This window comes from Protopterus annectens, chromosome 14.part0 (genome assembly GCF_019279795.1).
Source record: "Protopterus annectens isolate FY-2018-M chromosome 14.part0, PAN1.0, whole genome shotgun sequence".
NCBI classification, from domain to species: Eukaryota; Metazoa; Chordata; order Ceratodontiformes; family Protopteridae; genus Protopterus; species Protopterus annectens.
Genome location: NC_056748.1, coordinates 883,871,786 through 883,897,750, shown reverse-complemented (window position 1 = coordinate 883,897,750; position 25,965 = coordinate 883,871,786). Strand labels below are relative to the sequence as shown.

At 37.8% G+C, this 25,965-nt stretch overlaps 1 protein-coding gene across 1 annotated transcript in view; it reads left to right on the top strand.

The window, feature by feature from the left end:
- The window catches only part of PDE6C (phosphodiesterase 6C), a 537,951-nt gene that overhangs the window by 234,710 nt on the left and 277,276 nt on the right, over window positions 1-25,965 (top strand). Inside the window, exons 11-12 of the mRNA XM_044055635.1 lie at window positions 3,113-3,178; window positions 24,770-24,916. Of these exons, the coding sequence (XP_043911570.1) occupies window positions 3,113-3,178; window positions 24,770-24,916 (213 nt within the window). The remainder of the gene's footprint in view (window positions 1-3,112; window positions 3,179-24,769; window positions 24,917-25,965) is intronic.

Here is a 25,965-nt window from a genome sequence, read left to right as displayed (position 1 = left end):
CTTCCCTTATTTTAATTATCTACTTCCTACCTGTGAGCCAACTGGCAATCCAGCAGGTGACAAAGAGTTTCATTCCTAGTTTATTTCACTTTTCTACTATGGCTGAATGGGGAACTGAGTCAAAAACCTTGGCCAGGTCAAGGTATGTGGTGTGTACCGCTTCACTTTCATCCATTGCTTTTGTGACCTTTTCAAAAAAAAATCTACCAGGTTGAGTAAGCATGACCTACCTTTGACAAATCCAAACTGAAACAGGTACAGTGTTTGGAGGCTCCCTGTGTCATGATTGATTAATTTCATTAAGAGTCTTTCCATGGCTTTGCATATAAGGTTGGTCAGGTTTATGGGTCTGCATACCTCTCCACCTCTTAGTGCAAGAAATCTGGACAAAGCCATAAATAATGGGGAATAAAGGCCAACAAACTGGGACACATTTTAAATATTGTACTTATAAACTTAGAAAGTTGATAGAATAACAGGTTTTGCATTAGCATGAACTTTATGATGGGCATAAAGTCAGAAACTCAAATGTCTGCCATTATTTTATGACTTCAATTTTCAATGATTTGCATGAAAACCAAAAATTTTATGAGAAGCAGACCACAAACATGAGGACGGTTGAGTTGTATGTGGGTCTGCAATTGCCTGGGTCTGTGGTAGGTCCTCCCTTATGAAGGGGAATTACTATACCTGTTCTCCAACTGCTTGGTATAAAACTCGTATGGATGCTAAGATTGAATATTGTTGTTAGGGTTGTGGATAAATCATACTTTATGCTATTTAACATGCATCCAGGGTCAAGACCCATCAATGCAGTATTGATGGATTTAGATAGCACTTTTAGGACTTGGTCTTGTGTGATAGATGGAGGCATGCCACTTTCGGGTTTATCTTGAGGGGCAGGTGGATTATTATGTGCATAATTAATTTATAACATTAGACGCTGTCATAAGATGATGATCTTCACACGCCAGAGAATTTACATGTAACCCATCTGAAAGGAGTAAAAACAAACCTTAACACTGAATGACTTTAATGGGAGGCACTTCATACAGTATTAATGAGGGAATTCCAAACCTAGGGTTAAATATTTGAGAATACCCTAAGACCAAGACTAATTCTGTTTCTCTGGAACATAAACAGTACAGAAGAAAATTATCTGTACCAGAACTGCAAATCAAAGTGCCATAAGAAACTATCATTGACTTCAGCTAGTGCTATACCCAAGGGTTGGGTCCCCTTCTTTTCCAATGGCTTATGCCATTAGGTCAAGTCACTGACATCATGTGGTCAATACATGGTAAGCAACTTCCCTCCCATAATTCATTGCATTGTACCAGCCACCAGAGCCACTAACATGACTTCATTACTTCTTCATAGACAGCAGCCCAAATTGTGCTGTGCAGCATTTGTGATATCACCTGACCAGTGCAACATAGGCTGACTGCCTCCCTAACAACAATAATCACAGTTCCTAGCCTGCTACTGCAGTAGACTTTATTTCTTTACCTGGCAGCAAATGTCAAAAGTTATACAACACAGTGGAATATAAAATTTTCCTTTTTATTTAGGGAATTAGGTAATGTTACTGAAACACTTGGGTTTCTTTTAAAGAGAAACCCAGGCACACAAGTAAGTTAAATGTCTTGTTTAAGGTCAGAACACATGCATCGAATGATCTGTGCAACTAATTCAGAGTACAATGCCCCTTTTGGTATGTACCTCACAAGACATCTAGAACAACTGGAAAGGCCGCAGAAATACCTCACAAAGAGGATTACCAGCCTCAAACAGATGCCCTACGCAGACCGTCTCAAAAAACTCCAGCTTTACTTCGTCGCATATCGCCTACTCAGAGGTGATCTCTGCCTAACATACAAAGCTATGTCAAACTCAGAGCTGTTGGAAATGCTCCACTTAAAGAAATTCCAATCCCTCTGAGCTACACGTCCTAGGGACCTATACCTTGTCACCACAATAAACAGAACATGCTGGAGGGATAGATTCCTGCCCCAGAGACTTCCCATACTCTGGAACAATCTACCTATCTATATCAAACAAAGCTCTTCATTAGCATTCTCCAAGAAAAATCTTGATGATTGGATGGGAAATAGGAAATTCACCCCGGGGATCACTTCTGTGCCTCTGCTCGACAGGGGCACAGGAAAATAACTTTCTTGGGTGGCGAAAGCCAGGGTACCTTTTTGTCTGGTCTTATATAGGCCCTAGAGCCAGTAGCCTAGTACCTACCTATGAAACTATGAGCCTATTATACATAGTGTGACATTGTACTGATTCTTGCAATCTGATCAGTCCACCTTAAGACATGAATCAAGCGAACCCTGACCTCTTTGTTTGTTGACATTTTCAGTTTAGTTGTGGATACTTGATAGTAAGGTGCAAGCTTTTGTGCTCATTTAATGTAAGCAACACAGCTATGTGGCACTGGTAATTTTGTGTCTTTTCATGTTTTATTTATACAGTTAATTTAGTTGGTATGATACCATTTCAAGATGCATCATTTAACTGGTTTCATAGTTGCTGTCTACCATCAATAGAAATGCTCCCAACTAGCAAACATGATGTTTGAAAGGCTCATGTGTGGAGAAAACTAAGCAAATGCTAAAAACACTTGTCTCACGTAGCTATAGTACTGTTCTAGCAATACGTAAGTAACAGGTTCATAGGTGAATGCTCGGCTAACTGCCCTTAAAGGTCATTTTGAGCTTAGCCAATAATCTGTGGTCAGACTCAAACCTCATACTTTGTGTTTATAAGCTGAAGACCTTAACCATTATTCCAAACCTACCCCCTTAATGATTTTATAACTTGACAGTCATAACTGGATGAGCTATGACCCATCAAGTGGTGTTTGCCACAGGAAATCATTGTTAATGCAGCTCGGTACAGGCATTAATTTAAATAATTAATGAAAATTATTTCATAAGTTATGTTCTGTTGTTATTTTATAGGAAAATCTTATCAGAGGCACTGTTAAACCTCCATTTTGCACGTATCAGATTGTACTGATTTGATATGGTAGCTGAACAAAACAGAGCTGAGCAGATAAAACACAAAAGTAAGTTTTATATTATTTTTTGTTTCTTCATAGAAAACCAAAGAAAAGTGTAACAAGGAAGTTGAAGACCTGAGTGAAAAAGAGCTTATTAGAGTCCTGGTAAGTAGCATTCAATATCTGGTATATATATATATATATATATATATATATATATATATATATAAAATTAATTTTGAGCATAATTGTGAATATAATAAATCATTATGTTATCTTAATGAAAGTTATTCAATTTTGTGCATCAAAATCTAAGACAGACAATGGAGTGTTATAAGCTGTCCATCTATCAGGAGTAAATATCAAATGCATCCTATAGTTTACAGAAAAAAAGTACAATGAATCTATCAAATACAATCTGCTGCTAAGCTTACTTTCAGCACAAAATGACTAGCAGTCATGCCAAACAGAATCAAGTAACTTGTGCCAGTTTTTTAGAACACTCCATGTAGGCTGGAACAATGCTTCATCTAATGACAAATAATGATAAAATGTTGGTATTACCTTATTACTCCTCATGTAAAACTACGCCAAAAGCCCCTTGAGAAAAGTTAGTGAATGTCGGTGACATGTAAATCCTTTATAATTGCTCTGTTTAATAAATTAGTTTTTCACCAAGTCCTTCCTGAACTCCTTTGAATTCAGTGGTGACAAATGAATTTTGAAAACTTGGCATCTAAAATTAATCTCTTTATTTTGATAAATGTTACTGTTTTTCTTTTCATATATTGCAATATAAACATTATTTCACAATGCTTCATGAATGCCTTGCCAATCTTTTTCTTTTTCTGTAAGCAGGATATTTTATGGTGCTTCTTTTAATTCTCTACTCCAAACAGAAGTTACATCCAATGCACACAAACATTTTCAGATTTTAAATATGTATTACAGATATGTTGTTCCTTGATGTATACCAATAAAACAGTAAGAAAATATATTGGGTCAAACCTGAAAAAAAAAATAAAGCCATGAATTAAAAATAAATATTGACAAAGCTGCCTTATAGCATTATATATTTTCCAATATAACAGACTGAGCCAGCATATTAACATACTTTTTGTTTCAATGAACCTCATAAGTGCAGCATATCTCAGTTGAAATACATGTAAAAAAAAATTTTATACATCTCCAATAACATAAATATTGAAAAAATGAAAATTAATTTAGAGATAAGCACACCAAAATATTTTTGGAGGAAGGTTCTGCAGTCCCACATTTCCCATGATCTGGTCTTTCCTTCCTGTAGCTCCTACTTATTTTAAACATCTTTAAAATCACTGCAACATTGGGATAAAGATTAATAACCCTTGCAGTAACCCTGCTATTCTAAATTAATTATTAATCAGATCTCCAGACTGCATGATTTAAACAAAAATGACTCAGTAAAACCAAATGCTTCCATTGTTTTCCATGCAGGAACAAATGATCAAGCTATGAGTGAGCATAGCAGAAAAAGTGCAGTCTGAAGAACTGTATGAGGCCTCTGGTGGGTTGAACTACTGGTCCATAGCTTGTGGTTTTGTTTTCATTGCTGACTGGGAATCCATTTGTAGAAATGATGGCCTGTACCTGTATAACTGTCTTCCATCTGTTTGTGAGGAGAAGCACAGTACAGCGTTAAGGGATTTCATTAACAAAGGATTGAAACTGGCCAAGGGAAGACAGAATCCAGCATAATAAGAAAAGTTCTGGATTACATTTTCACAAAGAAGTATAGTTAGTGAACCAGAGCTCAGTACCTGGAATAAATACAGGTGAATATGTGCAGGTAATGTAATAAAACACAATTGTAATACATTCAGATGCAAAGCAGAACATGCAGTGTTAGTTGGAAAGTGTTAGGCAATAAGTGCCCTGACTTCAAATCAAAAAATGTTAGGTGAACTAGTGGTATTGATGAAAGAGCAATGCCATATATTAATACATTGACAGAAATGTGGTACACTGACAACCATGACTGACAGAAACACCACAGGGCACAGTTACAGGAGGCATCAGACAGATAAAACTGCAGGAAAAGGGACATCATAGGTCATAGGTCACACTGGAGATGCAAAATTGAAGGACAAATATGAAAAGGGGTCATATGCAATACTTCGTACTCAGGTAAAGTAGAAAGTCAAGAAAATTATAAACTGAATAATACAAAGGAGATTTTTTGTTGATTAGGGTAATTTTAGTTTGCCAAACATAACCTGGAATAAATTGTCTGTTGCTATAGCCATGAACAGGATCACCCTTGCTGCCCTATAGGAAGCAGAACTTAGGCAGTTGGTACTGGAGCCTGCCTAAAATACAGCTAACTTAGAGCTGGCATTTTACTGTGGGATAAGGAGCAGATGTCAGATTTGGTACAGGGTACACATTTGGAAATTTAAGATCATTAAACAGTCTGCTTCATCATCACAGAGTTCAGGCTGCTAGGTGGAGAGACATTTCCCTGCTATACATTTGGTTGGGGACACATAGTTGAAGTGAAATTCGGTTAGTCACATATGACTGCCACATATGCCACAGAGAAGCATGCAGCACTATCCCCACACAAATCTAACTACACCGCCACAAAAGAACTAATGGATAAAAGGACATATTCTTCTGACTTCTGATAGTAGCTGTTATTAAATGTTAAGAAGTTATTGGAAAGTACAGTGTCAAACAGTTCAACGTATAAATTGATTTCTGATTGTGGCATAGCTTGTTGATCTGTTTGACATCATACTTTCCAATAACTCCTTAATATTTAATAACAACTACTATCTTCAAAAGGTAGGAGTTGCGATGGAGTCACCTTGTGGGACCATTTTTGCCAATTTAGTTATGGCAGGATGGGAAAAGAAATATGTCCTGGGAAGCAATTATGCTGATAACATTATGTTGTATCTCCATTATTTGGATGATATATTTATCCTATGGAAAGGTGACCAACAATCTATGGAACAATTTTTAGGATATATTAATAGCATGGCACAATATTTAAAATTCACACATGCCATAGATAAGCAAGAAATAAACTATGTGGATGTTAACCTTAGTAAGGATAGAATTAATCAAAGATTTATTGCAAAAATACACTGGAAGCCAACTTACTCCAACACATTCCTGCATTTTATAAGCTCCGATCCTTTATTGAATTAGAAATCAGTAGTAAAAGGACAATTTGTCCGCACTGCTAAAATGGTTAGCTTGGAAGCAGATTTTATTTTTGAGTGCAGGCATCTCACAGAGATGTTTATAAGTAGGGGTTATCCTGTTAGTTTATTGCATGAAGTGTATACTGAGGTTAGCCATAAAAGGAATAATGGACATTTTTCACCAATCCTAAATCAGCAGGTGAACCAGATATATATATATATATATATATATATATATATATATATATATATATATATATATATATATATAAACAAAAGGAAGATGATTGCATAGATTATAATGCAACCTTCATTACAACATTTAATGTCCATTTTTATGAGATAAAAACAATAATTTTAAAGAATTGGAATTTAATCGAGGTTGAAGCACCTGCTATTAATAAATTTAAGGATGGTGTCAAAATGATTGCCAGGAGAGGCAAGAATTTAAAAACTCTCCTTGAAATGTGTAAAATAACAAAAAAACACCAAGTAAAAGGCATGAAAAATGTGGAATGTGTAATTTATGCAAGCATATGTTTGAAGGTAAACTTGTCCAAATCAATGGTCGGAAATATAATATATATGATAAATTAAATTATAATTCGAAAGGGCTGGCATATGTGGCAATGAGTAAGCACTGTCCAACTTATTATATAGGGAAGACTACTAGAACCCTAAAATAAAAAGTATATGAGCACCTATGTGCCATTAGAAAGATGAATTTAACAAATGCACTTGCGAAACACATACAGGAGTATGGTGAACATAGTTTTGAATTTTGTGGTATCCAACAAGTCCATGAGCAACTTAGGGGTGGCCCATGGATGCTACGTTTAGAAAGAGCAGAATTAATCTGGCAACTAAAACTACATTCTTATGTATGGCCGGGTTTGAATGACTACTGTGCAATCAACAGTATACTCCTGCTAAAAGCATTACTTAGGTGAGGTAATTTGTTAGCTGGTTTTAATTATTGCTGACCTGTGTTAGGGTAGTGATTTAATAAGCATATTTACTTATACATAATTTTTTATACATATTTTTCTATAACAAGAAATATTTTAATTAATAATAATCAACTAGGATGTCTTTAGATTATTTATTAATGAAGGAATTTAGTTAATGTATTTTATGTATCTGTGTTTTATATATATGCGCTTTATATTTTTTAAAATTTTTAATTTTATGACATCATTTCCTTTCTAGTGTAAGGCGGGCTTATTAAATGCTATTTAAAAAGTCCAGTTGTGGTTTAACATTGTTTTAGTCTGATGAAGTTAATTTTACAAATGATATTAAATAAGAGTTTTGCTTGTACTCTGGCTGCTGTTTTGTGATTTTTTCAGTTTTTTGTTTTTTCGCTTTTGGCTATTTTGAGTTGCATCAGACACCCTCCCCCATCCAACAATACTCTTCTAGGTTATTTCATAAATTAAGTACTTCCCTTTTTGTGTTGCCCCATTATTTTTCAAGACCTTTTATTACCCCTGAACCTCACTAAATGTACCCCATCCCGTGCTGTGACTGCAGTTTTAATCTTTGCCTGCAAAGAGTTTAATTTTTTTCTCTCATGAAAATAACTTCTGCAGCACACCACTGCTGAATGCTCTCTCACTTGCTAGTACCCCTTACTATCTGTGTCCTCCTTTCCAGCTACTTAATAAATATCTTGCATTGCAGCCTCTAGGCTGTACTGTCTCCTCTAGTGCTCTACTGTGTCCTCTAGAGCTGTACTATGTCCTCTAGTGCTGTACTGATAAAGTAAATGATGTATCTCTCAGCTGCCAAAGGTGTACTGGAAAGCAAAAAATCTATGAATAAAAATGCCAATAGCACCACCACAGACGATTGTTCCTTTAATAAAACACAAGACAAATAGATGAATAAAATAAAATAAAGTCCCCTTGATTGTGTACGATAAGTGCTTTTGGAATTATCCTTCATCAGATCATATAATGTAACTGCGAAAGCTCAGTTAAAAATCAGTTTCATCCAGTCATAGAGTCACTTGCAGGCCAATGCCTTCATTGCAACCTATCGGTTATCAGCCAATAGGATATTTAAAACATGAATGAATCTACACAATGCCCAATAGTAGATGATGAATGATGTCCAATGCCTTTTTAGTAACCTATCAATTGTCAACCAATCAAAATGTGTAGAGGTGAACATACCTCTTTAATGTCCAATGGTGGGCCTTCTATTCTTTAGAATGGGTCATAGCGGAACAACTGCATTTAGGCCTGGCTGTCTATCTGCTCTTAAATTAATAATCCATTTCACCTCATTGTGTTCTGTATCATTAGTAATATCTCCTTGCTTCATACCCAAAAATGTATTCTCTATAACTTTGAAATAAAAATGGTGAGAAGGGAATTGTATAATATGATTTGCAAGACAGTTTTAGTATCTTTGTTTCAGATGTCACAAAGATATCTCAATACTCTATTTTTAAACATCTGGTCAGTTTTGCCCACATAGTAGGCAGAACAGCCAGAACAAGTGGCCAGATATACCACATGTTCAGTATGGCAATCAGCCTGACAAGAAAAACTGTACTCAATTCCACTGACAGGATGTTTAAATAGATTGCTTTTATCAATGTTATGACATGCCATACATCTCCTACAATGAAAGGTTGCTTTTCTTGTTCTATTTTTGGTAACCATTGCGCCATCCTTCATACAAAATAGACTTTTCAAATTCTTTTTGTTCTTAAATGTGAATCTAGGTGTTTCACCTACAATTTCCAGTATCTTATCATCTTATATTAGGACTGGCCAATACTTCTTGATAATATTGCACACTTGCTGGCTGTCATTAGTATATGTTAAAATAAAATTCACTGTATCATGTGTTGGATTTAAATTTACTTTGTCAGTTCTAGAGATATCATTCCTATGCAGATATGGAGCGCCTTTGTTTTTCCTTAAATTTTCTGATTTATCAGTGTACAGCATTACATCTGCATTAGTGTAACCTCTTTCCTTCAGGTTATTTTGCAACTTTAGTGCTTCCCTTTCATAGTCAAAGTTAGATGTGCAAAGTCTTGAGATTCAAGTAACTTCATTTTCCATGATGTTCCTTGAAATGTGTTTAGGATGCATACTGCTTTTGTGTAAATAATGGTTCTTCCATAAATCTTTTCTATAGATCCTACTGCCAATCTCTTTTTCTTTATCAAAGAATATGGTCACATCTAAAAAATGTATGCTGGTATCTGAAAATTGAACAGTAAACTTAAAAAAAAGTAGTAGTTTCATTCAAGTATGCTACAAAAGCTTGTAGTTCTTCTTTCTGTCCATTCCAAACAAGGAAAATATCATCCACAAAATGTGCATAATTGACTACTTTCTCAAACCATGGATTAGTATCTTTAAGGACTTTTTCCTTTTCCCACTCTGCTAGCACAAGGTTAGAGTAACTGTTAGCACACGGTGTTCCCATGATAACTCCCCATCGTTGCCAATAATAATTCTTTCCATAATAGAAAATATTGGTATCTAATAACATCTCAAGTAACGGACAAACAAGATCTATGTCCAAATTTGTTGTATTTCTTCTAAGGAAATTCCTTATGGACTCTATGCCATGTTCTTTTGGAATAGAGGTGAATGAATTACAAATGTCTAAAGTTACGAGTAGAATACTGGGGTATTTTTTAAACTTGTTTTTGGACAAGCTCAATTGGCTTAACAGCATGCTGGCATCTCTAACAACTGTTGGTATTGCTGCTAGATAAGTCTTCAAATATCTCTCTACATATAACGATAAGGTCTCTGTGATCCATCTTCGACCAGAAACAATCGGTCGTAGGGGAGGATTCAAAATATCTTTGTGAATTTTAGGCAATCCACTAATAGAGGGTATTGTGGGATGTGGTTTATCTAAAAATTCATATAATTCCTGATTTATATGTCCTTGCATTAGTAAATCATATAGGTCTGTTTTTACTCTGGACAAGATCTTGTCTAATTGCGATTTACTTATTTTCTGATATGTCCTTTCATCTAGTAACATACGCATCATAGAATTATAGTTCCATTCAGCATCCAATATCACAATGGCACCACCTTTGTCAGAAGGCTTGACTACTATTTCTTGGTTTTTTTGCAATGAAAGTAAAGCTTCTTTTTCCTGCATAGTTATATTGTGATAGCACAAAATACGCTGATTAGCTAGTGCTGTACTGTGTCTTCTAGAACTCTACTGCCCATGGTAATGCCCTTTCAGTTTTTATAGCAGCCACTTGTAAATAGCTTACTGAGTTCTGGGTGAATAACGTATATTACTTCCTTTCTATTGACCACAGTTATCAGCCAGATGCAGAGCTACATTCATTTAATTTGCCAATACCATGTTAATGTGAATCTGTGCCATGTTTTGGTCTCTTGTAACAAGTCAATTATTCTCTAAGGATGATTTCTGACTGTGTCTACCAAGGTCTCACTTTTTGTCATTATTAGCCCATCACCAGGATCCCACTATCTCTGCCTCCCTGATTACCTGTACAGCTTACATTCACTCTTCCTTTGGCCTGACATCATTCACTGCTTGGCATGACTCTTGCTGTTCCTGTAGTTCACTGTCTCCTGCCTTCCAAATGTCAAACATTCTTGTCTTAGTACCAAGCTGCCCTGCTTTCACTTTTCTTTTCCCATAAATATTCCCTTAACTCCTTTCACCTCAGTATAAAAGTCATACTATTGTAATGTGACTTCTGCCTTACCTACAAGTCATCTAAGGATTTAATCAAATGCTCCCTTTCCATCTATCTCTGTTTAGTGCCAACCTTCTTCAACACTCATGCCTGACTGCTGCAGGTCTTCTGTCACACAATCCACCCACCACTTTGCTGAATGTCTACATTATTCCTTGCTTTCTTCCTGTCTGTCCCACATCATCTTCACCAGCTTGTATTCTGCTTTTCTGCACGTGCTCAAGCTACCATAATTTGTTCTCTTTGACATTTTCTGCAATTAGACTACTTTGACTTCTGCTCTTATACCCTCCTTTCAATGTCTGTCCAACAGTGTGCATCCTGCAATCCATCTCAGGCACTTCTTCATCACCTCCAGCTTCTTTAAATGCTGTGCCTTTACTGCCCAGGTTTATGTCCCTTAAAGTAGTATGGGTCACACTTCTGTTGGATACACCTTACTTTTCAGCTTCTTTGGCATGTTGGCCAGTCTTGTATAGCCTTGTGACTGTTTGTTTTGCTGAACCATGTGGTGACCACATCAAGCCATTTACCAGACGGATGCCTAGAATGGCCTTTCTTTCTTTATTCCTGTTGCCCCACCCATGTGGACTCAGGCAGTTATAATATCCTGTTCTGTTTGTTATGATATGTATATTCAGGTCACCAATTATCAACACCAATTCCTGTTGTCCTGTTTTATCTAGTAGGTACAGTCTGAAGCCACTCTTTTCCTCACTGTCACAACCCTGCTGTGGGGCATAGGTTGAGATTATGAATTGTGCCCTATCCTTACACTGATGTCCGATTGCCATGAGTCTGTCACTAATTCTGATGACATCTCTCAATATCCTCTGAAGCCTCTCCCTCACCACAATTATCATCACCTGAGTGGTAGACACTGGATCCCAGTTCAATTGGCTTTGGTGCACTGCCCTTATACCTTGTCTCCTGGATACATTGGATGTCCAGTCTATGCCTTGCCATAATGTCATCCACTTCTAAGCTGCATCCTGTCAGTGAAACTATACTGAGTGTAGTAATTCTTAGTTCTTGTCTGGCAAGTTGATTGGTTTTAAATCTTTTAGGTCAGAGTAGGTCAGGTACGCAACCACTTATCACTGGTAAATACCCATACCCATTTGGCAACATTAGTCAACAAAACTAAATCACTTAGAGAATATCTTACACCATGCAGTGGCTAGCCTTGGGACTGCATGCGGCCTCAGATCATAGTTCTCCTATATTATGGATACTGTGCAACACAGTAGATGCCCAAAGCAGTTGGTCTAGACAACTCCTCCCCCATAGGGCACCATCTCTAGTCTGTTACTGTCCACGACTCCATTCCTGGGTTATATTTGAGATGGAAACACTCAGCATATTTTTGGGAGGTGGGAGAAACCCCACAAGAGACAGAAGGACAACATGAAAGCTCCATACAGGCATTGGCCAGAGGTCAGGATCATACCTTGTACTTTGTGCATGGGAGGCAAAGAGTTTAACTATTATGCTAACTGGTCTCTTTTAAAGGAACTAAACATCTGCCACAGCTAAAATAGGAAATGCTGGTGAGAAAGAAAGCTGCCCTCTGACTCTGTTCAGGTGCAGCCTGGATGATTGGTTGGGAAACCTTAAATTCACTTCTGACCCAACCAATCAAGGTACTGATGGAATGGAATCTTGAAGCGAGGCAGCAAATGATCTATCTGATCAATAGTCTAGTATGAACCAAATTAGCAGTCTAGTATATCATCCGTCTCAGCTATTACTCAGGCCAATGCAAATACATTACAGAAAATAAGGATTTTTAGAATGCACTAAATTCATATTAAAATCACACAATTGAAATTAAAATCATTATGCAGGGAAATGAAACTAAACAGTATTACACACAAACATCAAATAATTATAATGCATAGTGTTTACGTAAACTAAAACCAAGACAAAAAAAGTGCTAAGGAAACATAAAAGTAAAAAGAGGGTAGGTAGTAAAACTAACAGGTATTCACTGCTGTACAGCTGAGTATAATTTCTCCAAGTTTTTTGGGTTTCTAATACCATAGATGAGGGTAAGGTGGTTCACACAGCCTATCTAGATCTCACCAAGGCTTTTGACACCATCCCCCACTCTGGAATTATAGATAAACTCACTAAACTAGGTATAAATCCCTATGTCACAAGATGGGTTGCCAACTGGCTCACTGACAGAACCCACAATGTGAAAGTAGCAGACTCCAAATCCAGCTTCAGACCAGTGACAAGTGGAGTACCACAGGGTTCAGTCCTGGGTCCTCTCCTGTTTGGTATCTACTTCTCTGAAGTGCAGGCCAACACAGAAGGTCTTTGGCTAACGAAGTTCGCAGATGACTACAAACTAGGAGCCATAATCAAAACTCCAAAAGATGAGGACATCCTACAAAAGGGCCTTGTTGAGACAGATGCCTGGTGTCAAAGCCATGGCCTCAAGCTCAATGCCAAAAAGTGCATTGTCATTCCTTTTGGTAAAAACTCAGTACCCATGAACTACCACATAGGTGGTAGTCTACTTAACACCGAAAGTGTGATGAGACCTTGGGACACAGGTGGACAGTAGTCTCTCCTTTGATAATCACATCACCACATTAGTCAGGAAATCCTTCTATGTGGCACACCTCATCACAAAAGGTTTCTCATCCAGGAAAAAAGAGGTCATTGTTCCCCTCTACTCGTCACTCATTAGACCCATTATAGAGTACAATGCCCCTTTTGGTATGTACCTCACAAGACATCTACAACAACTGGAAAGGCCACAGAAATACCTCACAAAGAGGATTACCGACCTCAAAGAGATGCCCTATGCAGACCATCTCAAAAAACTGCAGTGTTACTCCATTTCGTATCACCTGCTCAGAGGCGATCTCTGCCTAACACACAAAGCTATGTCAAACCCAGAGCTTTTAGGCATGCTCCACTTAAAGAAATCCCAATCCCTACGAGCTACATGCTCTAGGGACCTAAACCTCGTCACCACAATAAACAGAACATGCTGGAAGGATAGATTCCTGTCCCAGAGACTTCCCATACTCTGGAACAAACTACCTATCTATATCAAGCAAAGCTCCTCATTAGCACTGTTCAAGAAAAATCTTGATGATTGGATGGGAGATAGGAAATTCACCCTGGGGATCACTTCTGTGGCTCTGCTAGACAGTGGTACAGGAAAATAATTTTCTTGGGTGGTGAAAGCCAGGGTACCTTTGGCTAGGCTTATATAGGCCCTAGGGCCAATAGCCTAGTACCTACCTATGAACCTATGAACCTATGATGGGAAAGGACCCCATTCCTAAATCAAAGTATTATTAAAGTTCATGAAATTAGTATTGTTTCAATCTTTGATGTTAGGCAAAATTGCTCATCGCAGCATCTAGAATGTGCCCACAACTAACTCCTTCTGCAGTTCATATGGTGTTACATGTACTGGTAGCATATTTAAATATGACTATAAATTATTTTTTTATGAGGCCCATTGCTCCTACTACTGCTACTGGAACTGTCTGGGTATCCTTCTTCCACACTGCTCTTATGTCTGCCTGCAAATCATGGTATTTTATGATTTTGTGTCTGTCTGTAATCACTAGGTGTAGCAATTTCAATAATCAGTGCTACTTTTGTCTTCTTTTCATGCACTATTCATGGACTACTGTATCTGGTTTTCTCACATCTATTTTTTATGAACTGTTGGTAATAGGTGATCCCATATAATATACATTTCATCATTTTCTATAATGTTTTGTGGGTCATGTTTCCAGTGCTTCTCAGCTACTTCAGTATTGTAATGTCTGTACAATCCCTAGCTGCTGTATGACATATGTGATGAATAAGCAGATCCATTTATCCTCCTCGAAATCTCCACTGCCATTACTACAACTTTTGGAGGTTTGGAGGGACAGATATATATCTCACAGAGGATACAGCTGTTGTGGAACAGACTTCCCATTTACATAAAACAAAGTTAATCTCTGTCCATTTTCAAACTTGGGTCTATGGGTGGAAAACAGAATTTACCCCAGGACTGCCTCTTGTACTATTAAAAGATAGAGGCAGCTCCTAAATAGTTTATCGCATGCAAATTATCTGTGGTAGGTTCCCAGTTATTCTCTTTAGGCGTAATAAATAATTATCAACCATAGGCTAAGTAAGGCCAGTCTCTAACCAAATGGTATAGGTTAATTCAAGCAAAGAAAGGGAAACTGGTCAGACTTAAAATGTCCTGCAAGAGCAGCTATCCTAGTATTTATCAATTAACCTATGAACCTATGAACTCTTGGCTGCAACAACAGAAAAACGTACAGTTGAAGTACACCAAGATCAACACACATGGATACTACACTGTGTTTGTGCATCTACAAGTGAAACACAAAACAGCAGCTTCTCTATGTATCCTCTTGGACCCCTTTACTTTAATTTTCTCACCCCAACATCACTGCAATTTGATAAAAAATAAAGCAAAATGTTTACTGACACCATAAACAAACTGCATTTTATTTCACATAAAATTAACAAAACAAAACAAGTGATTTCACACACAGTATACTGTTTCAAGTTAAAAGCATACTACCAATGACAATAGTTTATAGTTAGTCTCATAATACACCACATTATCATAAGAAAGAATAAATTGATGCTTCAAAGCATTCTTTTCAAGTACAGGTATCAAACTCAGTGCTTCGATCCCATATAACCAGTCACATTCAATATTGTAATTAATCTATATTCAGTATCTTCTGTTAGATTCCTTGTATCACATTATGATGCCTTTCATGTATTAACTGTAGTATTAAAATGTAAATGTATGCTTCACACCTAGATACATGCCTACTCTAAAAATGTTCATGTTCAGTTTTTTAATACCATATAAATGCTGCCTTCCACATTAAAGTAATGTGCGATTTCTTTTACCTACATAAAAATGAGCATCCAGAACACCGTACCAAGCCTGCACTTAAAAAGAAATCTTTGAAACATTCACTTCTTCTTTCTTTTGATAGTGGGGTGCATCACGTGACCATAAAATGTTGTCAACAGCAGTGTGAATTAAACTTGAAAAAGTACCTCAAGTGTGCTTGTTCCGTTTAATTTACATTAATAAAGTGCAATCTGTTTGCAGTATTAGCATACATTTTATCTTTTTTTTTCTGATTTTAATACTCTTTTTGGCTGTTTGTTGGTTCTGTCACTTCACCTTAGAGAAAGACTCATCAGTAAATACAAGATAAAAGTCTTTTGCTCATTCACTAGCAGGCCACAGTCTTGTAGTGCAAACAGATGGCATATATCACAAGGAAGAAACACATTGCTCCTATAAACTACAAGCAATTATGTGCCACAATGCTCTCAAACAATAAAGCTTGACTAGAGAATATTCGAGTAATATGCATCAAGCAATGCAAGGGCACCCTAACCGAGATCATTATCAAATAACCAAAATGTTGTCATAAGAGTTAGGGGTGTAATTAAATGGCTGAAAATTTAAGCAATGTAAGATTTTTTTAGCAACTCACTCTAAACTTTGACCCCCATCTAAGGACACTCCTTCTCATAAATTATTTACACAGGTAGGCACCATTCAGGTGTGCATAACCTTTACATGAAAGTTGGACTAGGCATATTCATTACAAATATCTTCTGAAACTGAGTCCCAGGTAAGTAGGGCAATTTTTGAGAAGACCCTTTAACTGGCTTCAAGCCCAAAAGATGGCCAGGTAGCAAAGTAAGGGCTCCTTGGCTGTGGCTACTCAGTGGGTAGTGGTACAAATGTTGAGTCTTAAGTGAAATCTTTTGGGCTATGAGAGGAGTCATCCGACATCAGTAGCCTGAGAGAGATTAATCATAGTAACAGTGCAGCTGTGTAGCTATGAGTAACCTGCAGGTTTTCCTAGAGATGGACAGTGATGCCAAAGTATATGCTGGCAGTGAGACGAGGCTGCATATTTTACTGACCACTTTCTGAATCTTTCTTGTATTGGGACTGAGATATGGCTGACTAATAACAGGGAATGCCACTGTTTTGGCAAAGGAAAGCCAGTACCTATTAATATATTTTTTTAACAGGACAAGGGTAGAGATTCTGTAACACAGCAAGGTTTCTGTGAATATTTACCCTAAGCATTTGAGTATATTTGAGTATGCACTGTTGAGCTATGGGAATGTTATTTTAGGTGATTATATTAAGTTATGGGTTAAGTTTGGCATGCTTTAGAGCTGTTGAAGATCATAGTTGCTTATTTGTGGGATATTCAAAGTAAAAGTTTAATTCTGAAGCCAGAAGTAGATTTTGTAAGTTTTTAGAACTGCTTTCCAGATCTGATTTTGGTTGTACCTCTTTCAATTATCATACATATATAGGTTAAAATGAGTGTTAGGTTGGTTAATACAAAATCATTAATAAATAAAGAAAACAGTAAGGGATTTAGTATAGACACTTGGGGAGAATCCACACTAAACAGCATATATCAGAAGTTATATCAGCTGATACTGAATGAATGATCTCTCATACAAATAGTTTTTATGGCATTCACTGTTCCTTCAACAAAACTCAAGGCTTGATATCTGACTAGTAGAAGTTTAGTAGCTTATTGTTTCAGAGGACCTTTTCATACCAGCAAAAAATGAAGTCAGTCACACTCTTGATTAAGGCTGGGTGTAGTGCAACTATTTTAAATCCTTTCTAAAAGTTTCCAATCCCTATTTAGTCATGACTTTCCCTTTTGGTGGCTGAGATGCAGCTTGTCTCTGGCAAGTAGTCCCTCTTTCTGTGAGGTAAAGTCCCAATATCTAATACTTTAATGCTGTTCCTCCCTTCTGTCAGCCATCATACCTACAGTCATCTATTATATCCTTTTGTTGGTCGTGTTCACTGTTAGCTCTTCTGGTAAAACATTAGAAAAAGTTACCATACTTCTCAGTTCCTTGTATCCTCAAGTTAACATATTATTCCAGTTTATGGCTTTATCCACCATTTCTACCATGTCGTTTGATACACATGGACCCCTACATGTGAGTAGTTCCTCCCTTTTGTTACCACTCTAGGGAATTGTAATGTGCTGATTAAAGTCAATGCTGGTAATGACTTTGGCTAGACTCATTCTGTCTCCCATCCCACCTCACTTGATCCTCCTGTAATGGCACCTACTACTACTAACACCATTCTGCCATACCTTGGCTTTGCCTCCAGCTTTCACAGTTCCTCTTGATTGCCTCTTGAGGACCTCACTGACACTCCCCCTGTTGTGCCACCTTTCATCCTTCAGTCTAAGTAAGCTTCCCTTCCCTTTTCCTTCTTTATTATTTGTATTCCTTTCCTTCTACAAACTAAAGCTCTGTCTCCTATCGCCTTCTTCCTCCTCCTCTGTCATACACCCCACCACCCCATCCCTCCACCATCTGCTTTCAGCTTCTTCTTCTCATCCCTACCGCTCACGTTGCCCCTCCATCTATGTTACCCATGTACGAGTTGCTGAACTTTATAAGTTCATAGGTATGTATTGAGATACCACCCTTTCTGAGCCTAGCCAATCTCCCTTTTTGTGCTCAAAATAAGCTATCCCATTTGGTTATAGATTGGCATTACCCATCGCATGGTCGATTATTACATATTACCCCTAATTAGAGCAACTGAGATCATCCTATAGATAATTTGAGGGGAACCCATGCATGGAATACAGCATTTGGGAGCTACCTCTGTCCATTAGTAGTACAGGGGTCAGTCCTGGGGTAAATTTTCAGTTTCCAATCAATAGATCTAAATTGCACTTGACTATGGACAGGGATGAACTTTATTTTACTTGGATGGGGAATCTGCTATAGAGCAGCTGCATCCTCTGTGATACATACCTGTCCATAAAAAGCATTCTGCTGAGGTTGCGGAAGAAGTTTAGATACCTAGACCAAGTATTTATGATGCCATATGATCCATCAGCATTGAGTCAGAGGATGCCTTGTCAGACACAGGTCACCTCTTAGCAGTCTGTATGATTGCAAGTATAATGACAGGGTTTTGAGTCAGTCTATATAAAAAATGTTGTTTAGGCCTTGTGCCTTTTAGTAAGGTATCTCTGTGGGAGTTCCAGTTGTTGCATGTGTCTGGACAGATACATGCCAAAGGGGGCATTATGTTCAATGTTTGGCCTAATGAAGGATACATAAATGGGGAAAATGACATCCCTAGATCTAGACACAATGCTTTTGTTCATAAGCTGTGCAATATAGAAGGACTTTCTTAGAACAATAGGCACATGTTGGTCAAAATTTAGGTCACTGTCTGTATAAGTTCCCACATCCTGAACAAATGGGTCAACTCTTATGGGTGTATTGTCAATGTGGTAGTTACCTGGGGTAGATGACTTGCTAAAGAATACAATAATGCATTTGGCTTCAGTCCATTATTTTGGCACCAGTTATTTATTTGGGACAAATCTTCCTGCAGGATGGCTAAGTCATTTGGAGATTCAATGACTGCTTCTGGCTTGCAATCAATTGCAAACTTAGTCAGTCAGAACCATTAGTATTGGCTTTTCTTTAGAAAAGTAGATGCTGAACAGTAGATGTCCCAGCAGAAAAACCTGGGGGACTCTACTAGTAACTGGTCTCTTTGTGGAGGTCTTAAATCAACTCTCTGTCATTTTCTTTGTCTGCTCCATCCTCTCCAACCCTTCTTCACCCCCCCCCCCACTTACTACTCTCCTTTGAATAGTTTCATACATCATATTCTTCTGCCCATAGAGTTATTCCACACGTCATTTCCTTCTATTGCTCTGCCTTTGTTTGTCCATCTCCCTGTTGTTCTCTGCATGCCCTTCCAAGCTCCAAATGTCCGCAGTTTCTAGCAACCTAGCATTTTAGCCTGACTTGATTCTTCATTATTTCCACTACAGACCACATCAGGTTTGAACATTTTTCAGTTAACATCATTGCCAAGAACACACACACTCAGCACATTCTTAAGCTATGGAACCAGTATATGCAGCCAACAATATACACACACCCAGTACATTCTTGGCCCAGCATGTGCAGCCCATTTGACCTATTCTACCTCTGCATCCATTGCTCTTTCTTCACTCCATTAATTATTTCCTTCTTCATCCTGTACCCCTGCTTCAATCCTTCATTGCTGACATATAACTTGGGTCTGCCTTCCTCTTCCTTTGAATTGCATATTTTGTTTTATATAGCTACCTGTTACATCGTCTGTATTACACTAGCAGGTGTATGGATGTGTTCAGCCATACCTGCAACTTGTAACAGTAAAAAGAGCTAAAACGCTTTGTTTTGGCATTATTTACCCATCCTCTGTGCCTTGTTTCTAATGACTGCACTTCTGCTTTTTTCTGTTCATTAGTAACTACTTGGAATGCTTGCACCATGCAGTTATGTGTACTATGGTCTAAGGTAGCATTTGTACATACAAATGTTTTATAAGTTCTCAGAGGTAGTATCCAAACTTGTTGGCTATAACACTGTAAGCACTATTTTTCACTAATAAATGCCTCTTCTGCCTTGTTCTGCTCTGCTCTCTGTCTAGCCAAGCACCACTGTATTCTTACTTAGGCAGAGGCAGGAAATCAAGAAAAACAATATTGAATCAAACTGATCATACAACTCTTACACAAATTATTTTATATATGTTTTCATTAGACTGCACAGATATAATCTAATTTTTCGTATTTCCACCACATCATAAGAAGAAGTTTTACAGCCTGCTAATTTATTTCTAGGCAATTTTGGCATTAACCAATAGTTGTTTTAATTATCTGTAAAATCTAGTAAGCATAACAAATCCCCTGAACAAAGTTATAAGAAGGGTATGAGTAAAATAGACTGATGTTCTAAATTTTATGTACCCCAGATGTAAGTAAAACATGGAAGAAGTGGGCTGTATATTTGTGCCATATCTATGCTGGAGTCTGATAAACTAGATAAGGACTCTAGCTTGGGAAATGATTCTGGAAGCCCACAATCTTGAGATACAAACAAACAGCATATACCATGAGGGGGAAACACATTGCTGTTATATGCTGCAAGTTGACAATTACATGCCGCAATGCTTTCAAACAATAAAGCTTGACTAGAGAATATTCAAGTAGTATGGAAGGGCACCCTAACTGAGATCATCATCATCATCAAATAACCAAAAGAATGTCACAAGAGTTAGGGGCATAATTTCATGGCTGAAAGATTAAGCACTATAAGATTTTTCTTAGGAAGGATTCAAGCTTTGTAAATGTAGTCACACATAATGTTTCATCAGCTGTACCACCAGAAATTAGAAAGCTATGCAAGTACATTAGTTATATTTCATAACAATACCTACATCATGAGGCCTAAATGTGTAACAGATTTGAAATCCTTCCCATTGATTCTTAATTGCATTCTCTAATATGAATCTCATTTGATCAATCCTAATTATACAATACTGAATTCAACCACTCTGAAATGAGAAAATAACACCTGACTACAGACCTAATCAGCAAATCCACACTGATCAGATTCCATTCATCTAATGCCTCAGTTGCCAATAATCATCATAACATCTGAACACTGAGCAATATTATTCACATTTTTCTTAGAAAAGTGGAAAGCGAAGCAGCTGATATTATGTAACACCAGCTGTTTGTCTTTCTTTATGCCTGTAGAAACTCAAAGTTAGTGTGTGTGCACCTGTATACATACCTAATACTGGGTGATTTCAACTACCCTGCCATTAACTGGCAAAACTACTCGTGTACCAACACCTTTGCACAACGGTTCTTGGAATTCATAAATTCCAACGTCCTGGATCAACTAATCCTTAGTCCCACCAGGGGCTCTAATATTCTAGACCTGATCATTACCAACATGGGAAATCGATGCTCCACACCTATGGTCACCCCCTCGCTGGTCAGGTCTGACCATAAGCTAATCACCCTTCACATCCACATCCCACCCCCCCCCACCCCCAGTAAGGAAACCTCCGTAAAAAAACTTCTCCAAAGCCATCTTCATGCAGAAGTGACAAACCTCATGACGCCAATGCAGACAGGAACTGAAAGTTCAGCTGCTGAATCCTACACTAAGGCACTGTACGAGCACATCTACTCATGCATGAATCGTGCCATCCCCAATAGAACCAAGACGCTCTCCTCCAAAAAAAGGAAGCCAATCTGGTGGTTCCTTGCCATAAACAACCCTTACAACAAAAGGAAGAAACTGCTGCATAAAAGAGGAAAATCCCAGGATGCAAAAAACTCCCTTACTAGCCTCAGTAAGAAGCTGAGATCCCTCATAAAATCCTCCAAAGCTAGTAACAAAAATAAAATTGCCAAAGATTCCAAAGACAGCCACAAGGCATTCTATAGCTATGTCAAGAATCTAAATGGCAATGCTCAGATCTGCTCTGAGCTACAACAGATTGGCATTAAATATACTGATCCCAAGGATATTGCCAATATCCTGGGAGATCGATTCAGTGCAAACTTCACCCCCCTCTCAACCCCTAAAGGGCCCATCTCAATACCGAAAGATTGCCAAATTCTGGTAATAACAGCCACACAGGTAAAAAACGCACTCTCCAAAGCTAAGAATACAGCATCCATGAGACCAGATGACATCCCGGGCTGTGTACTACATGAACTACAAAATGAACTAGCACCTCACCTAAGTGTTATGTTTAATCATAGCCTCACCTCAGGCTTCGTGCCCACTGAGTGATGCACAGCTACAGTTATCACACTTCACAAGGGGGGATCCACCTTGGACCCCGGGAACTAATGACCCATCAGTGTGACAAGTCTAATCTGCAAGGCCATGGAACGTATTATCATGGAACTTATATACAAAGACATTGGCAACCTTCAAACACTGGACTCCATGCAGTTTGGGGTCGTGAAGGGCCGATCTTGTCTCCTGAACCTGAGTGACTTCTTCGAATCAGTCTTTATAGCTGTGGGCAAGGGTAAGGTGGTCCACACAGCCTATATGGACCTTGCCAAGGCCTTCAACACCATCCCCCACTCTGGAATCATAGATAAACTTATTAAGCTGGGCATTAATCCCTACGTCACTCAATGGGTTGCCAACTGGCTTACTGACAGAACCCACACTGTAAAAGTAGCCTACTCCAAATCCATTTCCAGACAAGTGACAAGTGGAGTACCTCAGGGTTCAGTCCTGGGACCACTCTTGTTTGGCATCTACTTCTCTGAAGTACAGGCCAACACTAAGGGACTCTGGCTAACAAGGTTCACAGAGACTGCAAACTGGGAGCCATTATTGAATCTCCAAATGATGTGGATATTCTACAAAAGGTCCTTACAGAAACAGATGCTTGGTGCCAGAGCCATGGGCTCAAGCTCATTGACAAGAAATGTATATTTATCCCCTTTGGGAAAAAACATGTACCCATGAATTACCACATAGGTGGCAGTACACCAAACACTGAAAGTGTGATAAGAGACTTAGGGACACAGGTGGACAGTGGTCTCACCTTCAATAACCACATCGCCACAACAGTCAGGAAATCCTTCTATGTGGCACACCTCATCACTAAGGGCTTTTCATCCAGAAAAAAGGAGGCCACTGTCCCACTGTACTCAACTCTCATTAGACCCATTATAGAATACAACGCCCCATTTGGTATGTACCTCTCAAGACATCTGCAACAACTGGAAAGGCCGCAGAAATACCTCACTAAAAGAATCACAGGCCTAAAGCAGGTGCCCTATGCTGACCATCTAAAAAAACTCCACCTATACTCTGTTGCATATCGTCTGTTCAGAGGCAATCTCTGCTTAACATACAAGGCCATGTCAAACCAGGAGCTGTTGGACATGATACACTTAAAGAAATCTCAATCCCTCAGACACACTTGCTCCAGGGATCTAAACCTTGTCATCACAATGAACAAAACATGCTGGAGGGATAGGTTCCTGACCCAGAGACTCCCTAGACTCTCGAACAGACTGCCCATACATGTCAAGCAGAGCGCCTCTTTGGACGTCTTCAAAAGGAACCTTGATGACTGAATTGGAAATAAGAAATTCACCCCGGGGATCAGGTCAGTCATCCTGCTAGACAGGGGTCCAGAGAAGTAAATACTGTGGGAAGAAATAGCCAGGGAATTGTTATGGCTAGGCTTGTATAGCCCCTAGGGCCGATAGCCTAGTACCAACCTATGAACCTATACATACATACATATATAGATGTGTGTGTATATATATATATATATATATATATATATATATATATATATATATATATATATATATATATATATATAAATATGTATATATACACACATTTATTTATTTATTTATTTATTTATAATTAGCATGGGTGTAGACTCCACATGGGGGATGCAAAGGTCTCTTTATTTGCACAAATACTTATTGTGGTGTTTATTAGTATTCAACTTTCAGATGATCTGTGCGGCCAGTCTATATGGAAAAGTTTTGCTGTGTGTGGTTTTAACTGGTAATGTGATTATGAGGGCTTCTGATGTGTGGTCATTCAGTAGTTGGGTTATAATCCCATGGGTCCTAATAAGGTGGCCTGTGATGAACTGTCCTGTAACTCAAGAAACATATATGACTATCTTACTGTAAGTTAATCTCATAAAATTGAAAACGTTTGTGTAGAAAACAAATTAATTATAAGCTCTATACTGTAATTACTGAGGAATATGATTTTAACTGAGTGGTGAGCATTCAAACAGTGCAGATATTTTCCATTTTTAAATATTTCAAAGGAGGATTATAATCTGTCATAATTTGTCATCTATGTCTTAAAGAGAAACTGAGAAAGCATGTAAAATATATCACCTAAGACTTAGCTTAAATCTTTTAACAGAAAGAAGAGCTTCCTGAACCACATCCTGTTGAACTTTATGAGTTCCGCTTCAGTGACTTCCCCCTCAGTGAACATGAGCTGATTAAATGTGGAATACAAATGTTCTTTGAACTGAATGTAGTAGAAAAATTCAAAGTACCAGCAGAAGTAAGTGTTTTACTATTATGTGTCTGGTTAGTTGTACTACTCACTATATTATTTTTCTCATTGTTTAACTAGTAGTAGTATTTGTAGTAGTAGATTAGGCTAACTAGTCTCTTTTTATCTTGTTCATTTTTGCTTTTCCACATTGATGTGCATCCATAGCATTTATTTCCCATATACTAAGCACAACTGGATACATCAGTTTACCTAATATAAGGATTCTGGATTGGGCAGCCTATTCATGCATTACTGTTATGATGTCTATGTTTGCACTATAACACTGATACCTATGTATGCATTACTGTTATGATGTATATGTTTGCACTATAACACTGACACCTATGTATGCATTACTGTTATGATGTCTCTGTTTGCACTATAACACTGATACCTATGTATGCATTACTGTTATGATGTCTCTGTTTGCACTATAACACTGATACCTATGCACGCATTACTGTTATGATGTCTATGTTTGCATTATAACTCTGATCCCTAAGCATGAATTACATAATGTATTGTAATGCTGATGCCTATATATGTATTACTTTTATGGCACCTGCCTTGGCATTATAACTCTGATGCCTAAGCATTCATTACTGTTATGATATCTACGTTTCCATTATAACACTGACACCTATGTAAACATTACTGCTATGATGTCTACATTTACATTATAACTCTGATACTTATGCATGAATTTCATTAACGTATTATAACTCTGATGCCTATGTTTGCATTGCAGTTATGGCACCTACATTTGCATTATTACTTTGACGCCTACATATCCATTACTGTTATCACGTCTATGTTTGCATTAAAACTCTGATGCCTATGTATGCATTACTGTTATGGTGTCTATGTTTGCACTATAACACTGATACCTATGTATGCATTACTGTTATGATGTCTATGTTTGCACTATAACACTGATGCCTATGTATGCATTACTGTTATGATGTCTATGTTTGCACTATACCACTGATACCTATGTATGCATTACTGTTACAATGTTTATGTTTGCACTATAACACTGATGCCTATGTATGCAT